General features: G+C 42.0%; 2 protein-coding genes across 4 annotated transcripts in view; one reads left to right on the forward strand and one right to left on the reverse strand.

Annotated features, from left to right (window-relative positions):
- Positions 1-22: 22 nt before the first annotated feature.
- On the reverse strand, positions 23-2,919 carry Ankrd37 (ankyrin repeat domain 37). Of its 2 annotated transcripts, XM_021219124.1 has the most exons (5): positions 2,691-2,919; positions 2,354-2,506; positions 1,487-1,578; positions 698-904; positions 23-241 (listed from the first exon to the last, which is right to left on the reverse strand). In XM_021219124.1, coding segments are annotated over exons 1-5 (480 nt in total). In that variant the 5' UTR covers positions 2,718-2,919; the 3' UTR covers positions 23-240. The 2 variants fall into 2 exon arrangements, with proteins under 2 accessions (XP_021074783.1, XP_029387948.1); XM_029532088.1 differs by lacking the exon at positions 23-241 and having other exon boundaries at positions 504-904; positions 2,691-2,899.
- Positions 2,406-15,122, forward strand: part of Lrp2bp (LRP2 binding protein) — a 27,230-nt gene continuing 14,513 nt past the window's right edge. The window contains exons 1-3 of one of the 2 annotated variants that reach the window (XM_021219123.1): positions 2,406-2,622; positions 14,145-14,265; positions 14,971-15,083. In XM_021219123.1, the coding sequence (XP_021074782.1) occupies positions 14,166-14,265; positions 14,971-15,083 (213 nt within the window). In that variant the 5' untranslated portion in view covers positions 2,406-2,622; positions 14,145-14,165. Of the gene's footprint in view, positions 2,623-13,626; positions 13,826-14,144; positions 14,266-14,970; positions 15,084-15,122 lie in introns of those variants that run through there. The other variant, XM_021219122.1, reaches the window with a different exon arrangement.

Genomic DNA, 15,122 nt, shown 5'->3' on the forward strand with positions numbered 1-15,122 from the left:
AAAGAATGCACAGAAATGTTAATTCCTTGAATATTCTTTTAATAAGTTAAGTAAAAAAACATGCACACCCAAAATACTGTAGTCATGTAAATACATGTATTCATGAATGTTCTCTTCACTTAGAAGAAAGTTTTCCTCCTCAGGAGTTTCGCCATATGATAAGCCAAAGCAATGGCTTGTAGATCTGTCTGAGGTGAAGCGCTTCTTCAAGCCTCTTCTTTCCTCTTGCTCAACAAGCCATCTGTTTTGGGGAGAAAACAAACAAACATGGTGAGACTAAAAACATTTCTAAGGGGACCTGAGAAATGGCCCAGTGGTAGGAGTGCTTGCTGCATAATTGCGAGGACTGGAGCTTGTATCCCAGCTCCCAACCAACAAGCCAGACAGACAGACTACACATGCCTGGCCTGGCCTCCCAGTTCCAAGGGGTCCCAGGTCCTCTCCTGGCCTCCATACACACAGGCACATGAGTGTGTGTACATACAGAACAGACAGAACACACAGAACACACAACCTTAAAAAACTTTTAAATGAAGGTCTCTCCCCAAATTCCCACCATATAGGACAAACTTTGGTCTCTAGAAGCTGGTAAGCAGTAACCATAACCAATGATAAAATTTTAAAAAACAAAAATATACTGGACCTTAGATCAGAATGCCAACACATAAAAAGCAGGCCGCAGCTGTAAGGCACTCACCAACGCTTTCTCTTCATGACTCTGCTCTCCATCGTCCTGAAACCCCGCTTCTGTCTTAGCACGGGAGCATGGGCGTCACACTCCAGTTGCTCACCTGATGGCTTTGCTGTCTGCATACATTTAATCATTGTTAGAAACCTGGCACACTCTGGAAAGCCGCATGACCAAGCAAGATCTTCAGCTGTCTGCCCATTCTTATTGCAGACGCTGAAATTAGACAAAAAGTGAGTTAAGTGAAAATTATTGTTTATTATTGTCCTACTAAAGGAAATTGGAATACATTATCAACACAGGGGACAGGATAAAAGAGGTCTCACACTCTCGAGAACATACAAGCCTATCACACCAGGATGGGCCAAAGAAAGCTCAGGGAAATTAAATTCTGTTCACTGTATGCTCAGTGATTAACACACTGCATATCATGGACATACTATCGTATTTTTATTCCATTATCATATTTCACTATTGAAAGAATCTGAATGACTATGAGAATATTTGGTGTTCAAATTCACTGTATTTAACTCTATGGTTCAATAGCCAATGAGAACTTCTAGAGGAAGAGTCTTCCTAAGCTAAAACTGTAGTAGAATCTGCCATGAAGACTTGCACCCCTGGATGCAAATCTATTCCCACTTACTCTATTTGATAATATTCAATCACTGGAAGGATAACACCATATTACCAGTTAGGCAAGTATTATTTTTAAGATCATGTATAATTAGCCTTTGGGAGTATGGTTAGTTTAATCCAAGAAACCACAAAGCCTTAGACGGCTGATTTCAGACTCACCCAATCTGGACATCACTGGCCACGAGGAGGCTAAGGCAGTCCAGGCTTCCAACTTTTGCTGCCTTGTGGAGTGGAGTTTCTCCCAAAACATCCTGTATGACAAGACATTAGGGTCTCCCCAACATTCTGTAGAAGCCAGTGGGCAATGTAATATGAGCTATTTGAGGGAGCCAGTGAAAACTACCTTTTAACAACTGGATTAGTCCATTAATTGTCTTTTTCATAAAGTTCTCTTGCTGTGCTAATACAAAGTCTCCATTAATAAAAATATGCCATCATATTTGCACACACTAAAAATTAAGGGAATGCCAGCACACTATAGAGTTCTATAGACGCCAAAGGTTTACAATTAAAAATTTCGTCACACTCAAATGAAGATGGAAGACTACTGGAAGGATTGATGGTGGGCATGTCTCCCACATACTATTTCCTGGTTGGCTGGGACTTGGACAAATAGTAAGTACTTTTAAAAGTACTGTAGATACTGTAGTGTGATAGATAGCCAATATTGATAAAGAGCACTTGAAATGTGGTTCGACTTAATTGAGCTATGCCATAAAAGTAAAATAAACACTGAATTGGAAACTGTGGTACGAGAGCAAAATAAAATAGGACATCAATCACTGCTGATATAATTACATAATGAAACAGTATTTGGGATTAATAAAAGTAATCCCATGGCTTATTTTTGTTTTATTAATGTGGATACTAAAAAAGTTCCAAGTTACCATCTTGCAGTATGTATTTTTCTCCTAGAAATTCCTATGTGCCTGTTTATACCAACTGAAACTGGCAACTAGGAAATGTCCGTGCAGACACTGGGTGGAGGAGAGGGTTGTACATAGCAACAATCGGTTACCTAGTTACCTGTTGGTTGAGGTCAGCGCCTGTTTGCAGCTGCCAGAGAAGAAAGCAAGCAAGGCCGCCACCTGCAGCTAGGTGAGCAGGCGACTGCTCGTGGGGATCCGGGGGTGCGTTGACTGATGCTCCTGTCTCCAGCAAACTCTTAAGGCCATCCTCCTGCAGGGAAAGAACAGATTGTCACTGTCCTGTCCTGCTCGAGCCCTCTGAGCTGAAAATCCACCCGTCCACGAAAAAAAGGAAAAGAAAAGAAAAAGAAAACAAGATCTGACAAGGTTTGACTTGTAAGACAGACGTCTCTGGGAGATCTAGCCTGCAGGACTTAAAGGGGCGAGAGTCTCACCTCCAAGTTGCAACTAAGCAACAGCATCGCCCACTTAAAGCAGATGACAAGTGTCCCCGGGAGTGCAGAGAGGCGACACTTGGCCGGTAAGAGTGCAAGGGACTGCCCCAGTTCGGGAGAATTTAAATCTCTCGGGGACCTGCAGGGCGGCGGCCCCTCCCCGCCGCTCCCAAGCCTGGGAGCGTTCCCACGGCCTGGTTCTGCCCAGTGCGGTGTCCCCAGCCCTGCAGCGGCCTCACGTACCCAAACACTGACACGTGTGGCCAGGAACCCCAAGCAAAAGGGGGGGCGGAGCCTGCTGAGCGGCCTGCCAGCTGATTGGCCAGGCCGACCTCCCCCTGGGTCCGCCCCGTTGGGAGCGAAGCCCAGGCGGCCGCGGTACGCGTGCGCAGTGAAGGCTGTGGGCGAAGAGGGTGGAAGGCTTCGCCTTTGCGCTTTGGCGACGGCCATGATGCGAGCCGAGTTAGGCACGTACCGCTGGGTGGAGTCAAGCCCTTTGAGCCCTCTGCAGAAGCCGCAGTCGCCGGGGCAGGGGTTTGTGTCTGAGAGCACGCACGTAGCCCGGAAAAGAGGGAAGCAGAAGTAGCCCACACCCACCCACCCCCCGCAGGCCCCGCGTCCTCCGCCTCCAGCTTGGCCCCGAAGATGCTTCCTCCTGCCCCACGTCCTCCACCGCCGCGCGCGCCGCAGGATGCTTTGGAAGGGGATTCAGCGGGGGCGTTAGAGGGCGATGGGACTCTGACGGAGGCTTTCCCATAGGAGATGCTCTCCCAAACTCAGTGAATTATCAGTCAGTGCTGCCTTTGTGAGCAGGGTGGCAATTCCTGAGAAATCAGCCACCCATTGTCACACGTCCCTTGAGGTCCCGAAACCCGTCCCGGTTCCGGCAAGAGCTAGTAAATACAAGGAGTTTGCCAAGGGGGTGGCCCGCACTCCGGTTATTAGGAATATGGAAAGAACAAAAGATTACAGTGAAGAAAGCCAAGTGAGTTCATGTTAGTGATGTGATATGCTGACAGCCGAACCCTGGAACCCCTGCGCTAGGACATGAGAAGGGCTTCATCAAAACCCAGAACTCAAATTAGAGCATCAGCTAAGCCTGAGGATCAAACGGACTCTTCCCAGGATACTTGGCCCATACTACTCAAAGCCTTCAAGGTCATGCACAAGTCAGTAAAGTCCGAGAAACAGACCAAAAGAAACAATAATTTAGGTTGAGATTTTAGAACAAACATGGCATTGCTGGTAAAATTCATAACAATGTAATAACCGCAAAGTTTGAATTCCTGTTAATGAACCCTGTTGACTTCTGACTGTAGTAAAGGTAATGGTAACGGGACACATAAAGGTAAAAAACTATTAACATCTGGTTATACATCAAATAACATGTGTAATTCATTTGACACAGAAGACTGTGTCGCTTAAAATAGTCTATGTTGTGCTTCTTCCTGTAAATCCTAGTTTCCTAAGGAAGTTTTATTTAAATATTTGGTTTCCCGTTTTAATGAGGATTCTTTTTCAATGGTTGTAACAGAAGCTATCTGAACCAGTATGAAGCTGGTTTTAAAGAACAACAAGTTTATCATAGTCACAGTTCTCCCAACTAGTCTCAAAATTCTCACCCATTAATTTTCACTAACCAGTATATTTCTTTAATAAGGCGCACTGCTCCTTGTGGTGATCCAAAGTCTTAGGCTGTTCCCTAGAACAGGGCTTCAGGGCTTCTCAATACTTTTTTCACTCATGGCTCCTCATTGCCTGAGAAGAAAAAAATTGTATTTGACTCTAGTTATATAGGTGTATAAAACAGGTACAAATCAAATCTGATAATTAATTTTAATACAATTCTTTCATATGTGTATAATTTGACCATTTATAAGATTGTAATATAATTTGCATACCAACCTGAGTTCAGTCTTCAGCTCCCACATTAATAACAAAACAAACAAGAACAGCTACCTGCACCTGTCATTCCAAAGCTGTAGGGGGTGAACATAGGAGAATCCCTGAGACTTGCAGACTGATCCTGCCACACACACACACACACACACACACACACACACACACACACACACACAGACGGCTATTTAAAAACCTAGCCATCAAGAAAAATAACAATTGTGAATTCTACCTTAAGACCTATGACTTCCCCATCTATGGGCTCTTGACCAGGATTACAGTACCAAATATGATATTCTCTTCTGAGGAGCCAGCTTCAAATCCAATCAGAAAGCAGTTACCCCATGACAGTTGTGCCCCTGTTGCAGTAGTGGGCACTTGTCGCTTGGCCAGGTTGGTATTGTCATATGTGGAGTCCAGCACTAGGTAAAAGCTCTCTTGTCATTTGTCACCCGGCAGACTGCACTGCACCTTCTGCCTCTGCAGGAGGCAATTTCCCAGTCACTTTGAGATTGGTGTTTCTCTGCCCTGAAACCATGGGGTATGGTGTCTTCAGCAAGAGGGTTTTACCACGTACTTTGGCAATGGCAATAGCTTATGCTGTTTCGGAGACTTCTTTAATTGCAGTTTTCCTGTAGTAACCGAAGTCTTCTTGGAGTTTACAGAATGCTCACCCATAAAAAGACTTCTTTACCTATTCCTTACCACCACCTCTGCCAAGGCTCTGGGAATGGTGGCAAAGAAGTGTTAGAAAATAGGATCAGCAGGAAGATGGCAAGGAGTTCTGTGGATGCTGATTTCCGAGCAGAGCATGGGTATCACCTCATGGAATCACATCTGCTGGGCTTAGCTGCACTAGATCAAGCCAACCAATATTCCAATATAAATTTGGGGGGGGGGGGAGTTCTCTTCAGGCCCCACCCCTTGTTGACAAGCTATTAGTTTATAAATACCGAAGATGGAATCTTTTTTTTTCTTTTGATGGTATAGCCCCTAATTAAGTTTCCTATGATTCAGCAGATGGACCCACACCCACACATATATAGACAACACTAATTGGATTTAGTGTATTATTTAGAAGGAGACGATGACATGATGTTGGGAGGGGACATGTGAGGGAGGTTAGGAAGAAGTTGAATATGATCACTTCTGTTGAATACATGGATGAAATTCTCAAGAATAAAGAAAAAATTAAGACAGAATTGAAGCAGACACCCAAGGCTGACCTCTGCCCTTCACACACACACTGTCCTATTTTTCTATTGCTGTGTAGCAACAACAGGACCAAGGCAACTTAGAAAAAGTTTATGGGGGCTTATAGTTTCAAAAGGTTACAATCCATGACCATCGTGGCAGGAAGCATGGCAGTAGGCAGACAGGCATAGCTCTGGAGCAGTAGCTGTGAGTGTATATCTTTATTCAGGAGAGAGAGAAAGAAACCAGCTGAGGACCAAGTAATCAAATATATGAGCCTATGTGGCCATTCTCATTCAAACCACTCACATGCACTTATGTACACTTGCAACTACCCACACGAACATGCACACACAAATAAGCAAATAATGGGGAAACATCATTCTACCCTAGGGGTTTTCATGGGCATTTCAAAAGTCATACTTCTTTTAAAGCAACCTATTCATCCATCAATCTATGACTTAAAGAAGAAAGAGACAACTATAAATTCTCATGGCTCACCGCTACTTAAACTGTTTCAGCATACGTGAAAACAGTGGAGTATAATAGTTGTATGTGTTGTAAGTTAAGATGTAGCTGGTGTGCTTCTGTATTTTTTGATTAATTTCTACTTTTTTCCTTGTTTAACCAACTCTCAGTCCCACTAATATATGAGAGGACATCTACTGCAGTTTTAATACATCCTATCTCTTTCATCCATAGGACATAAAAGGTCAGTGAGGTGGCTCAGTTCCTAAAGGTGCTTGCTACCAAGCAAACAAACTGAGTCCAAACCTCGAGATCTACATGATAGGAGAGAAAGTGCTCAAGCAACTTGTCCTCTGATCTTTAAACACATGTACACAGTGTGTGTGCTCACATATATATATACACACACACACACAGTGAAAATTTAAATAAAATGTTCATATAGTTGAAATACAATTTGCTTAACTTGAAACATTTTCTTATTAAAAACTCAAATATGTTGAAAATTAGCATTCCATTCAAATTAACTTTTGTGTCCAAGAGGAGGAAAATAAATGCTGATCTTGGTAGTCAAATAATAGCTAAACCAAATGAAAAGCAGTGCAATGGGTGACACAAGGAGAAGTCTGCTCAAAGTATGTACTCAGTATAACTTCTAGGCACTTTAAATAATAGACAGTTTTAAAGTAAGCAGTTGGATTTCCAACCTTTAACATGATTTCCCAAATCATCTAATAAATCTGATTTTGGTTTATTTGTTCTTGGTTTTTGCTTTTTTGTGACAGCTCCTCTATATTTAGATCCCTTGAGATCACCTGCCCTTGCTTTCTGAATGCTGGGATTAGAAGCGTGAACCTATAGGACTAGCAATAAACCATTTTAATCATTAAATTATCCTATCCAAGTATAATTGACAGTGTGTATTTCTAAGAAATTTTTTTTTTGCAAAAAAAAAAATCATTGCAGTTATGCACAGAAATTTCCTATATCTAGCCATTTTTAAACCTTTTTGAAATTCTGTTTCTTGCTCAAAGGAATTGAAAAGTAGAACATTCTTGGGGGAAAAAGTCACTCAAGTATTTAGAACTTCGAAAGTTATTTTTTTTTTATTATAGAATTACATCATAGTCATAGCATTACATACTGGCGGCTATCATTTGTTTAGAGGCACATAGTTAGATTCAAATCTTCACTCCATTACTGCCTACCCTTCCTGAAAATTTACTGTACAAAATCCTGAGGATCAAATGATACAGTGCTTGACAGGGAAAAGTCGAGAAACAAAGAATTGTTTTTGTAATGAGCTGCATTTAAAAAAAAAAAAAATATTGTAGCCTATAGTCTTTGATCAATCTTATGCTTGCATTTTCCTTGGAGAGGGGGGGAGGTTATAAGATTCAAAATTTTACAGGAAAAGTAGGCTAGGTAGGGATGGGAGGGAGTGCAGAGAGGATGGCCAGCAATAAAATACACCTAAGATAAGATCCAAAGTGAAGAATTGATTTCTTCCACCTTTGAAACTTTCTCAAGCCTTCCACCAGCTTATTGTGTGACTCAGGAATTCTTGAGAATTTCATCCATGTACTCAATGGAAGTGACTCCGGACATTTCAGATTGAAACCGGAACAGTGAGAGCAGGAGCGTACCCCACCCAACCCCAGTCTCAAACAGGCCACCTTTTCCTCCTAGAAAACATCTCCTCTCTGCCTTGCTCTAAAATTTAAATCTGTGACTTCTCTGGGAAAGACACACCTTCCCCAGAAGACTAAGGACAACTGGAACTTCCTGTTACCTGGGAAGGATCTAAGGACCTGGGGCAGGGACAAGCAACCTTATACTCTCTCTTTTTCCAGACAGCTGAGTTTCCCTGCTTGATGAGGTCCTCCTCGTAGCTGGGACAACAGAGCAGTGTAAACTTCGCTGCTTCAGGCTTTTGTTTCTGTGCTCAGCTGTTGCCACGCTGGGAGGGTAAAGAACAATTTTCCATACTAAGGAACTTTACTCCTGTGCTTTACTGCCTGATCTCCAAAAGGCATTCATCTTTCTACAACAACAGCCTGAGCTTTTCCGTGCAGACATTCTCTATATAATATAGAATGTAGAATCACTTATAACATAAGTGATTATATATTATATATATATATATATATATATATATATATATATATATATATATGTATATATTTACCATTGGGTGTTGAATGAAATCCACCAAGAAAAGAGCTGATAAAAGGGCAGTGGTAGAGTAGTTGCCTGATAGGTGAGGCTCTAAGATTAATCCCTGGGGTAAAAAGGCAAAAATAAGGGGGCTAAAAATAGAAAGCAAAACTCCCCCGAGGAACAGACAGACTCAGACTGCTTGAAGCCTGACTCAGTGGTTTGGGCTGCCTCAGACAAACAATTAGACATACAAACCATAGTCACTGGTACCTACCCTCACATAGCCAGTCTGGGAGGAACTGTCACAGATATAGCCTACTACCTCCAAATAGTGAGCTGTTCCCTTGAACTCTGTTCAAATACAACCCTACTCAACTGACCCTGGAGGCAAAACCAGGTCACAAAGAGACCCCCATCCCCTCTAAGAGACACAACGCTTGTCCCTGAGAAACCACCCAATTCTGTCTACAGTGCCATTCAAGTGTCTGTTAATTTTGGTATGGGACATGCTTTTGCACACATACCTCGGGCTCAGTGTGCCTGTTCCAACACCTAATACTGAACTCCTAAAAGGACCTAGCAGCCATAACTGGCCAACACAGGTTTCCAAACAGGAACTGCTCGGATGAAAGACAGGATAGGGGCTGGAGAGATTGCTCAGTGGTTAAGAGCACTGATTGCTCTCCTAGAGGTTCTGAGTTCAATTCCCAGCAACCACATGGTGGCTCACAACCATCTGTAATGGGGTCTAATGCCCGCTTCTGGTGTGTCTGAAGACAGCTACAGTGTACTCACAAAAATAAATAAATAAATAAGTAAGTAAGTAAATAAATAAATAAATAAATAAATAGGGGCTGGCGAGATGGCTTAGCGGGTAAGAGCTCTGACTCCTCTTCTGAAGGTCCTGAGTTCAAATCCCAGCAACCACATGGTGGCTCACAAGAGATCTGATGCCTCCTTCTGGTGCATCTGGAGACAACTATAGTGTACTTATGTATAATAATAAATAAATCTGCCGGGCGGTGGTGGTGCATGCCTTTAATCCCAGCACTTGGGATTTCTAAGTTCGAGGCCAGCCTGGTCTACAAAGTGAGTTCCAGGACAGCCAGGGCTACACAGAGAAACCCTGTTTTGAAAANAAAAAAACAAAAAAACAACCAAACAAACAAACAAAAATAATAAATAAATCCTTGATCCGGAGTGAGCAGGGCCAACTGGAGCAAGCCTATAAATAAATAAATAAGTAAATAAATAAATAAATAAATAAATCTTAAAAAAAAATGAAGAAGAAAGACAGTATGGATAGAATATACAAATCTTATTTTTGTAATTACTATCAAGATTTTGAATATATAATCTTCATCGGTTTTATTGTTCACAGAACACAAGGTAAATTGGAAAAAATATTAAAGGAAAACTGGATTTGGCTCTCAGGGGATGCTTACTGTAGCCTAGTGGGTTGTAATAGACATCTTTACTCCTATCTTTCCTTTTCATTTCAGAGAATGATGTACACTTGCCACTCCCCAAAAGAAGGGCATGAGAGAAAGTACTCTAAGTAAACAAATGGGCTTTTCTAGAAAGAAAAGAAAATGATACTTACTCCTGCATCAATGTTGTCGAGTTTCCAGTGAGAATGATTTTCTCTTTCTCTCACTTGTATCGAATAGATTATATTTTCAGTTGATACATGACTGTTACTAGTTTGTCTCATGGATACTGCCAGAAGACCAGACTCTTGGGTCAGAGACAAATGACTTTGTTGCTCACTGTAAACGACACACCCAGGTGTGTCAGCCTGATATTTGAGCCAGTTCTGCAGCCCACCCTATTCCCCAGTTTTCATGGAGGTGACCCAGAAGGCCCCTAGGATGCTGATACACCCAGAAGACAGCATTATGAGAGGCATCTTAAGCTTGGGCAATTCAATGCCTGTTAGGAAAGCAAGCCTGCTCTCTGGCTATGTAGATACATGGCCTTTTCCTTTATGGTTACTAACTGAAAGCACGTGCCTGAGAAAGACTCCAGGAAGAATACGACAGGACTTTGCATTCTTCTTACAATCAGCAAGAAAGTGCAGGGGTGCCCCACATGGATTGTCTCTTTTACTAGGGCAATGACCTAAGTGGTTTGTCTGCCAGACTCATGACTTGCTAAGGATAAATCTATAGAAAGAGGTGGTGTGAACTGTTGTCAGTTAGCATTCAGAGCAGCTGACTTCAGAGGCATAGGAAGAGGTAGAGAGGACCCGAGAAGGGAATGATGTATGTGTGTCACCCACTCTTCCTCACTAAGTCCGAGGTTCTGGCTATGGAGATGCTCAGGGGAAAGATCACTTAGTGCCAAGCCTTTAGCATCTGAGTTTGACCTCAGGTCCCACATGGTAGAAGTGGGGGAAAGCTGACCTCCTACAGCTTCTCTGCCCTCTGCACTCATGCATGAACACACACACACACACACACACACACACACACACATAAATAAATAAATAAATAAATAAATAAATAAATATTATAAAAAAAGTTCCAAATCATGGATTCTTTTCCAATTATGCTATGAACGAATGCCCAGTTTCTATAACCGGATGTTCCAGGCTCACAACATAGAAGGCACACGGCTAGTAAGCCTCTGGTGATTTTTATGCTTAATGTCAAAATTTGGCAGAATAAATACATAATCTCAAATTTTAAATCTCTTCTAAGTTCTGGCGCCTCATCTTATAAAGTACTAAATCTGAATTGCCCTCTTCTAGCAGTCCTTCCTGCTAGAAGTCAGAGCAGAAATGACCCCTGGGAAAACAGCTCTTCTAGAGACAGCCTCGTGACTATAGGGACCATGGTCAGGCCTTGGGGTGGGAGAACATTGATAGCTATTATGAGAGAATTCAGAGAGATGGATTAAAGTCAAAAAAGTAAGAAAGACAGCTGCAATGAACAGTATGGGACAGGGGGCCAAGAGTTCAGAGAAAATTCCCTAAGCAAGCAGCAGGCTCACTTTGACAATGCCTTTGTTTCTCCTTCAAGGGGCATGTGTTTGCAGCACAGGTTTTCAGTCCTGTTCTAGGGGACAAATGTGAGAGGATGTAGCACTGACTTCTACAGACGGCAGAGCCAGTGTTTTCAGAATGACCAACTTCTTAAAGTGGAAGGCACACATTTCTAACACATTAAAAATGACATTTGCTACGCTTTTTGTTTTAAGAGATAAAACAAAATGACACATAGGTGGGTAGGGTGCCCTTGCTAACCAGCCCTTTGAAATTAGACACATCAGCTCTCTGCCCTGACAATCTCCTCCTGTATTCAACAGTGCTCATGACGATCTCCATTTCCTCAAGTATTATAGGAATTAGTACTTATATAGCACCTAGAAAAAAAACAAAAACAAAAACAAAAAAACAAAACCCAAAACCTGACATTTCGTAAAAGCTGAGTGAATTCTTTTTTTTTTTCTTTTTCAGACCCTGTGAAATACTTCTTTTTAAGTCGTTAAAAGAACAGAAACTACATGCAGTTTTGTAGACAGAAAAAACATGAGTTTAAATGAGGTTTGTGTTGTTTGAGTTTAAATGCTGTTTATGCTTTGCTTCATATCTGATGCCCTTCCTTGAGTTTTCCGAGGTTTCTCTAATCCAGTGGTTCTCAATCCGTGTACCATGAACCCTTGGGTTTATGTGCCAGACACATTACAATTCATAGCAGTAATCAAAACTACAGTTATGGAGTAGCAATGAAATAATGTTATGGTTGGGGGGTCACTATAACATGAGGAACTGTATTAAAGGGTCACCGCATTAGGAAGGTTGAGAACCACTGATCTAAACCTTTTTTAGATAGTAGCACATTATGTTAATGTCTTCAGAGAAATAACATCTTTTCATGTAGTTTGTAAGTGGTGGTTGACAGTAGGCTGTCAAATTTGGGTTGCTTTCTTCTATATATCTTACACATGTGGCTTTGTTCATTGGGAACTTTATATTCTTTAGTGGAAACTTAGATTTTGAAATATATATAATCCAATTACTTTACTTTTTAAAGATTTATTTTTATGAGTATGTGTATGTGTGTCTGCATGCATATATGTCACATGTGAGGGATGCCAGCAAAGCCGAGAAGTGGGTGGTCACTCCCTAGAGCTGGAGCTACAGGTGGTTGGGACCCACTCAAGGTGGCTTCTGGGAACCAAGTTCAAATCCTCTGGAACCAAGTTCAGATCCTCTAGAAACACTTTGGCTTGTTGTTGTTGTTTTTGTTTTTGTTTTTAAAGATTTATTTATTTATTTTATGTATATGAATACACCATTGCTCTCTTCAGAGATGCCAGAAGAGGGCATCAGATCCCATTACAGATGGTTGTGAGCCACCATGTGGTTGCTGGGAATTGAACTCAGGACCTCTGGCGGAGCAGCCACTGCTCTTAACCACTGAGCCATCTCTCCAGCCCTGCGTTTTTTGTTTTTTTTAAATTAATTTCTTTTTATTTTTATGTGTATGAGTGGTTTGCCTGCATGTGTGTTCGTGTACACTATAGAGATACATGTGTGTACATGTATACTATACTAGGCACTTGTGTCTAGTGACTGAATAAGTCAGAGAGGGTATCCAATCCCCGGGAACTGCATTACAGACAGTTGTGAGATGCCCTGTGGTGGGCTGGGAACTAAACCCTGGTGCTCTTAACTGCTGAATCATCTCTCCAACCCAGTAACCAGCAACTTTGTTTTTTGTCTGGTTGTGGACAGGGTCTCACTATGTCGACCAGGCTGCCTTGTACTAGCAGATATCTGCTAACCTCCTGAGTGCCAGAATTAAAGACTTTTAGCCACCATGCTGGGCCCATTAACTTTGTATATCAAGGAAAGGACACTTTAAGAACCTTTATTTCAAAATACAGATAAAGAAATTAGCTCTTAACTCCTCTCACATACAGACATTTCAGTGATTTTATTTTATTTTATTTTTTTTATTTTGCTGACTTAGTAAACCCTGTCTCCTTTTTTTTTGAGTTCCACTCTCATCCAATGAAGCAGTGTATCGCCTAAAATAGTGTCCTGTAAGTATGTAAATGCAGCTTTCCAATCACACAAAGCTTCTCTTAAGAACTTCTGTAGACCACCAATCAGAGAGACCTGGCCTGGGAGCTGGCTCCTGATTGGTGGAAGTATGTTGAAACAGTAGAATGTCAAAGACCAAAACAGAAAGAAAAAAAAAAGCATAGCAACAACAGAGTTTGCTGTCTTCACTACTCTCAGCTTAGGCCAACCTGGACTCCTTCAACCCAAATGAGGTGGCCCCTCCATTTTATATGAAGGCTCTGATTTACCATGCAGCAGTGGTCCATCAGGTAACATGGCAATCCAGTACAGACTGGAAGAGAAGACTGAGCAACAAAGCTAAAACACAGTGTATTCCCAGGTAAAATAGACACACCCTTTCATCTGAAACGGATTACTCTGGCCAGTTTCAGTTAAAGAGCAACAGGAAAGTCCTTGGTGACAGGAACAGCTACTGTGAGCAGTGTAGTCTGTTGCCACTGAGTGGCAGCAGTTGGGAATGGCAGGACCTCCCCCTGTCATGTGTGAATCCTTAGCCAGACGGGATTTGTTGCTAGCTCCTGGTCCCTTGGCCAGGCGATGAGGGGCAGATGCTTCTCTGCTGGGTTCCAAGGGCGAGTGAAATCTCCCTTGCTGCTTCGGGAGGAGAAATTGTACCGTCTATGTGTTCTTCCTTACAGGACCCACATTGTGGAAACAGGATGAAGCTGAGCAGCGAGAAGTTGCCCAAAAACCCTTTCTCTCTATCTCAGTATGCTGCTAAACAACAGAAATTCCTCCAATGGAAGAAGGAAAAGCCTGGTATAAATCCGAAGTTAATTCTTGATTGGAAAATATTTTTTTAATGAAATTCCATGTTAGCTTAGAATAAACAAAACAAAACAAAACCAACCCATAGCACTGGTTTCCAGGAGGTGGTCAATGTTACTCTCCTTTCTGGCTTTCCTGAGATTAGTGACCTTCTTCCTCAGGCAGCAAGCTGACCCTGGAGGAGGTGTCTCACAATTCAAGCCTGATTACATTTTCACCCCCAGCACTTAAGGATTCGTTCTAAAAGAGAGACACCAGATGTTGCTTCCCTCAGAGAGTGCAATGCTGTGCTTTACTTCAAATGGATATTGAAAGCTATTTTTAATGTAAGCTTGTAAAAACTAAACTGGAGATGGCCAGCTCATTTAATTAGTAGTCCTAATATGGCTCAGGCTAAGAATTTAACTCACTCACAGACCGCTTTGCCCAGTGCATGCAGAGACTGCATTGGAGTCCCTACCTGGCAGCGAACGCTCATCCAAGTGCAATTAACACTTCTTGATTATGCCAGGTGTGTGTTGGTGCTGTGATCATGATTCTGTTTAGGTTATGTTCTTTCTCTGAGCTAAGCGTTAGGAACGAGAAGTTGGAAAGAAACTGAGATTAAGTGCATCTAATGAATTCTACGTTATGTGTGGCTTCCCGAGAGAACCCTCACATCATATAGTTAACACAGTTTTTGCCTTTCTGAATCAGATTATTACCGCCACGCTAATTTGGTGGATACAGCATTGCAGTTCCTGAAAGAAAGAATAAGAAGAGGGGATGCTATGGCATATTTTCTAAGAGGCCAACTCTATTTTGAAGAGGTAATGGTAGTTTCCTCCTCCTCCTCCTCCGCCTCCTCC

The sequence above is a fragment of the Mus pahari genome, chromosome 19 (assembly GCF_900095145.1).
Source record: "Mus pahari chromosome 19, PAHARI_EIJ_v1.1, whole genome shotgun sequence".
In the NCBI taxonomy this organism is placed as follows: domain Eukaryota; kingdom Metazoa; phylum Chordata; class Mammalia; order Rodentia; family Muridae; genus Mus; species Mus pahari.

Bases quoted from the DNA above. Each gene is read 5' to 3' on its own strand.
- Ankrd37 (XM_029532088.1), bottom strand. From the start codon at position 2,717: ATGCTGTTGCTTAGTTGCAACTTGGAG. The intron at 2,507-2,690 runs GTGAGACTCTCG...CTTTCCCTGCAG, and splicing joins TGCTTAGTTGCAACTTGGAG to GAGGATGGCCTTAAGAGTTT. The intron at 1,579-2,353 runs GTAACTAGGTAA...CTTGTCATACAG, and splicing joins GCGCTGACCTCAACCAACAG to GATGTTTTGGGAGAAACTCC.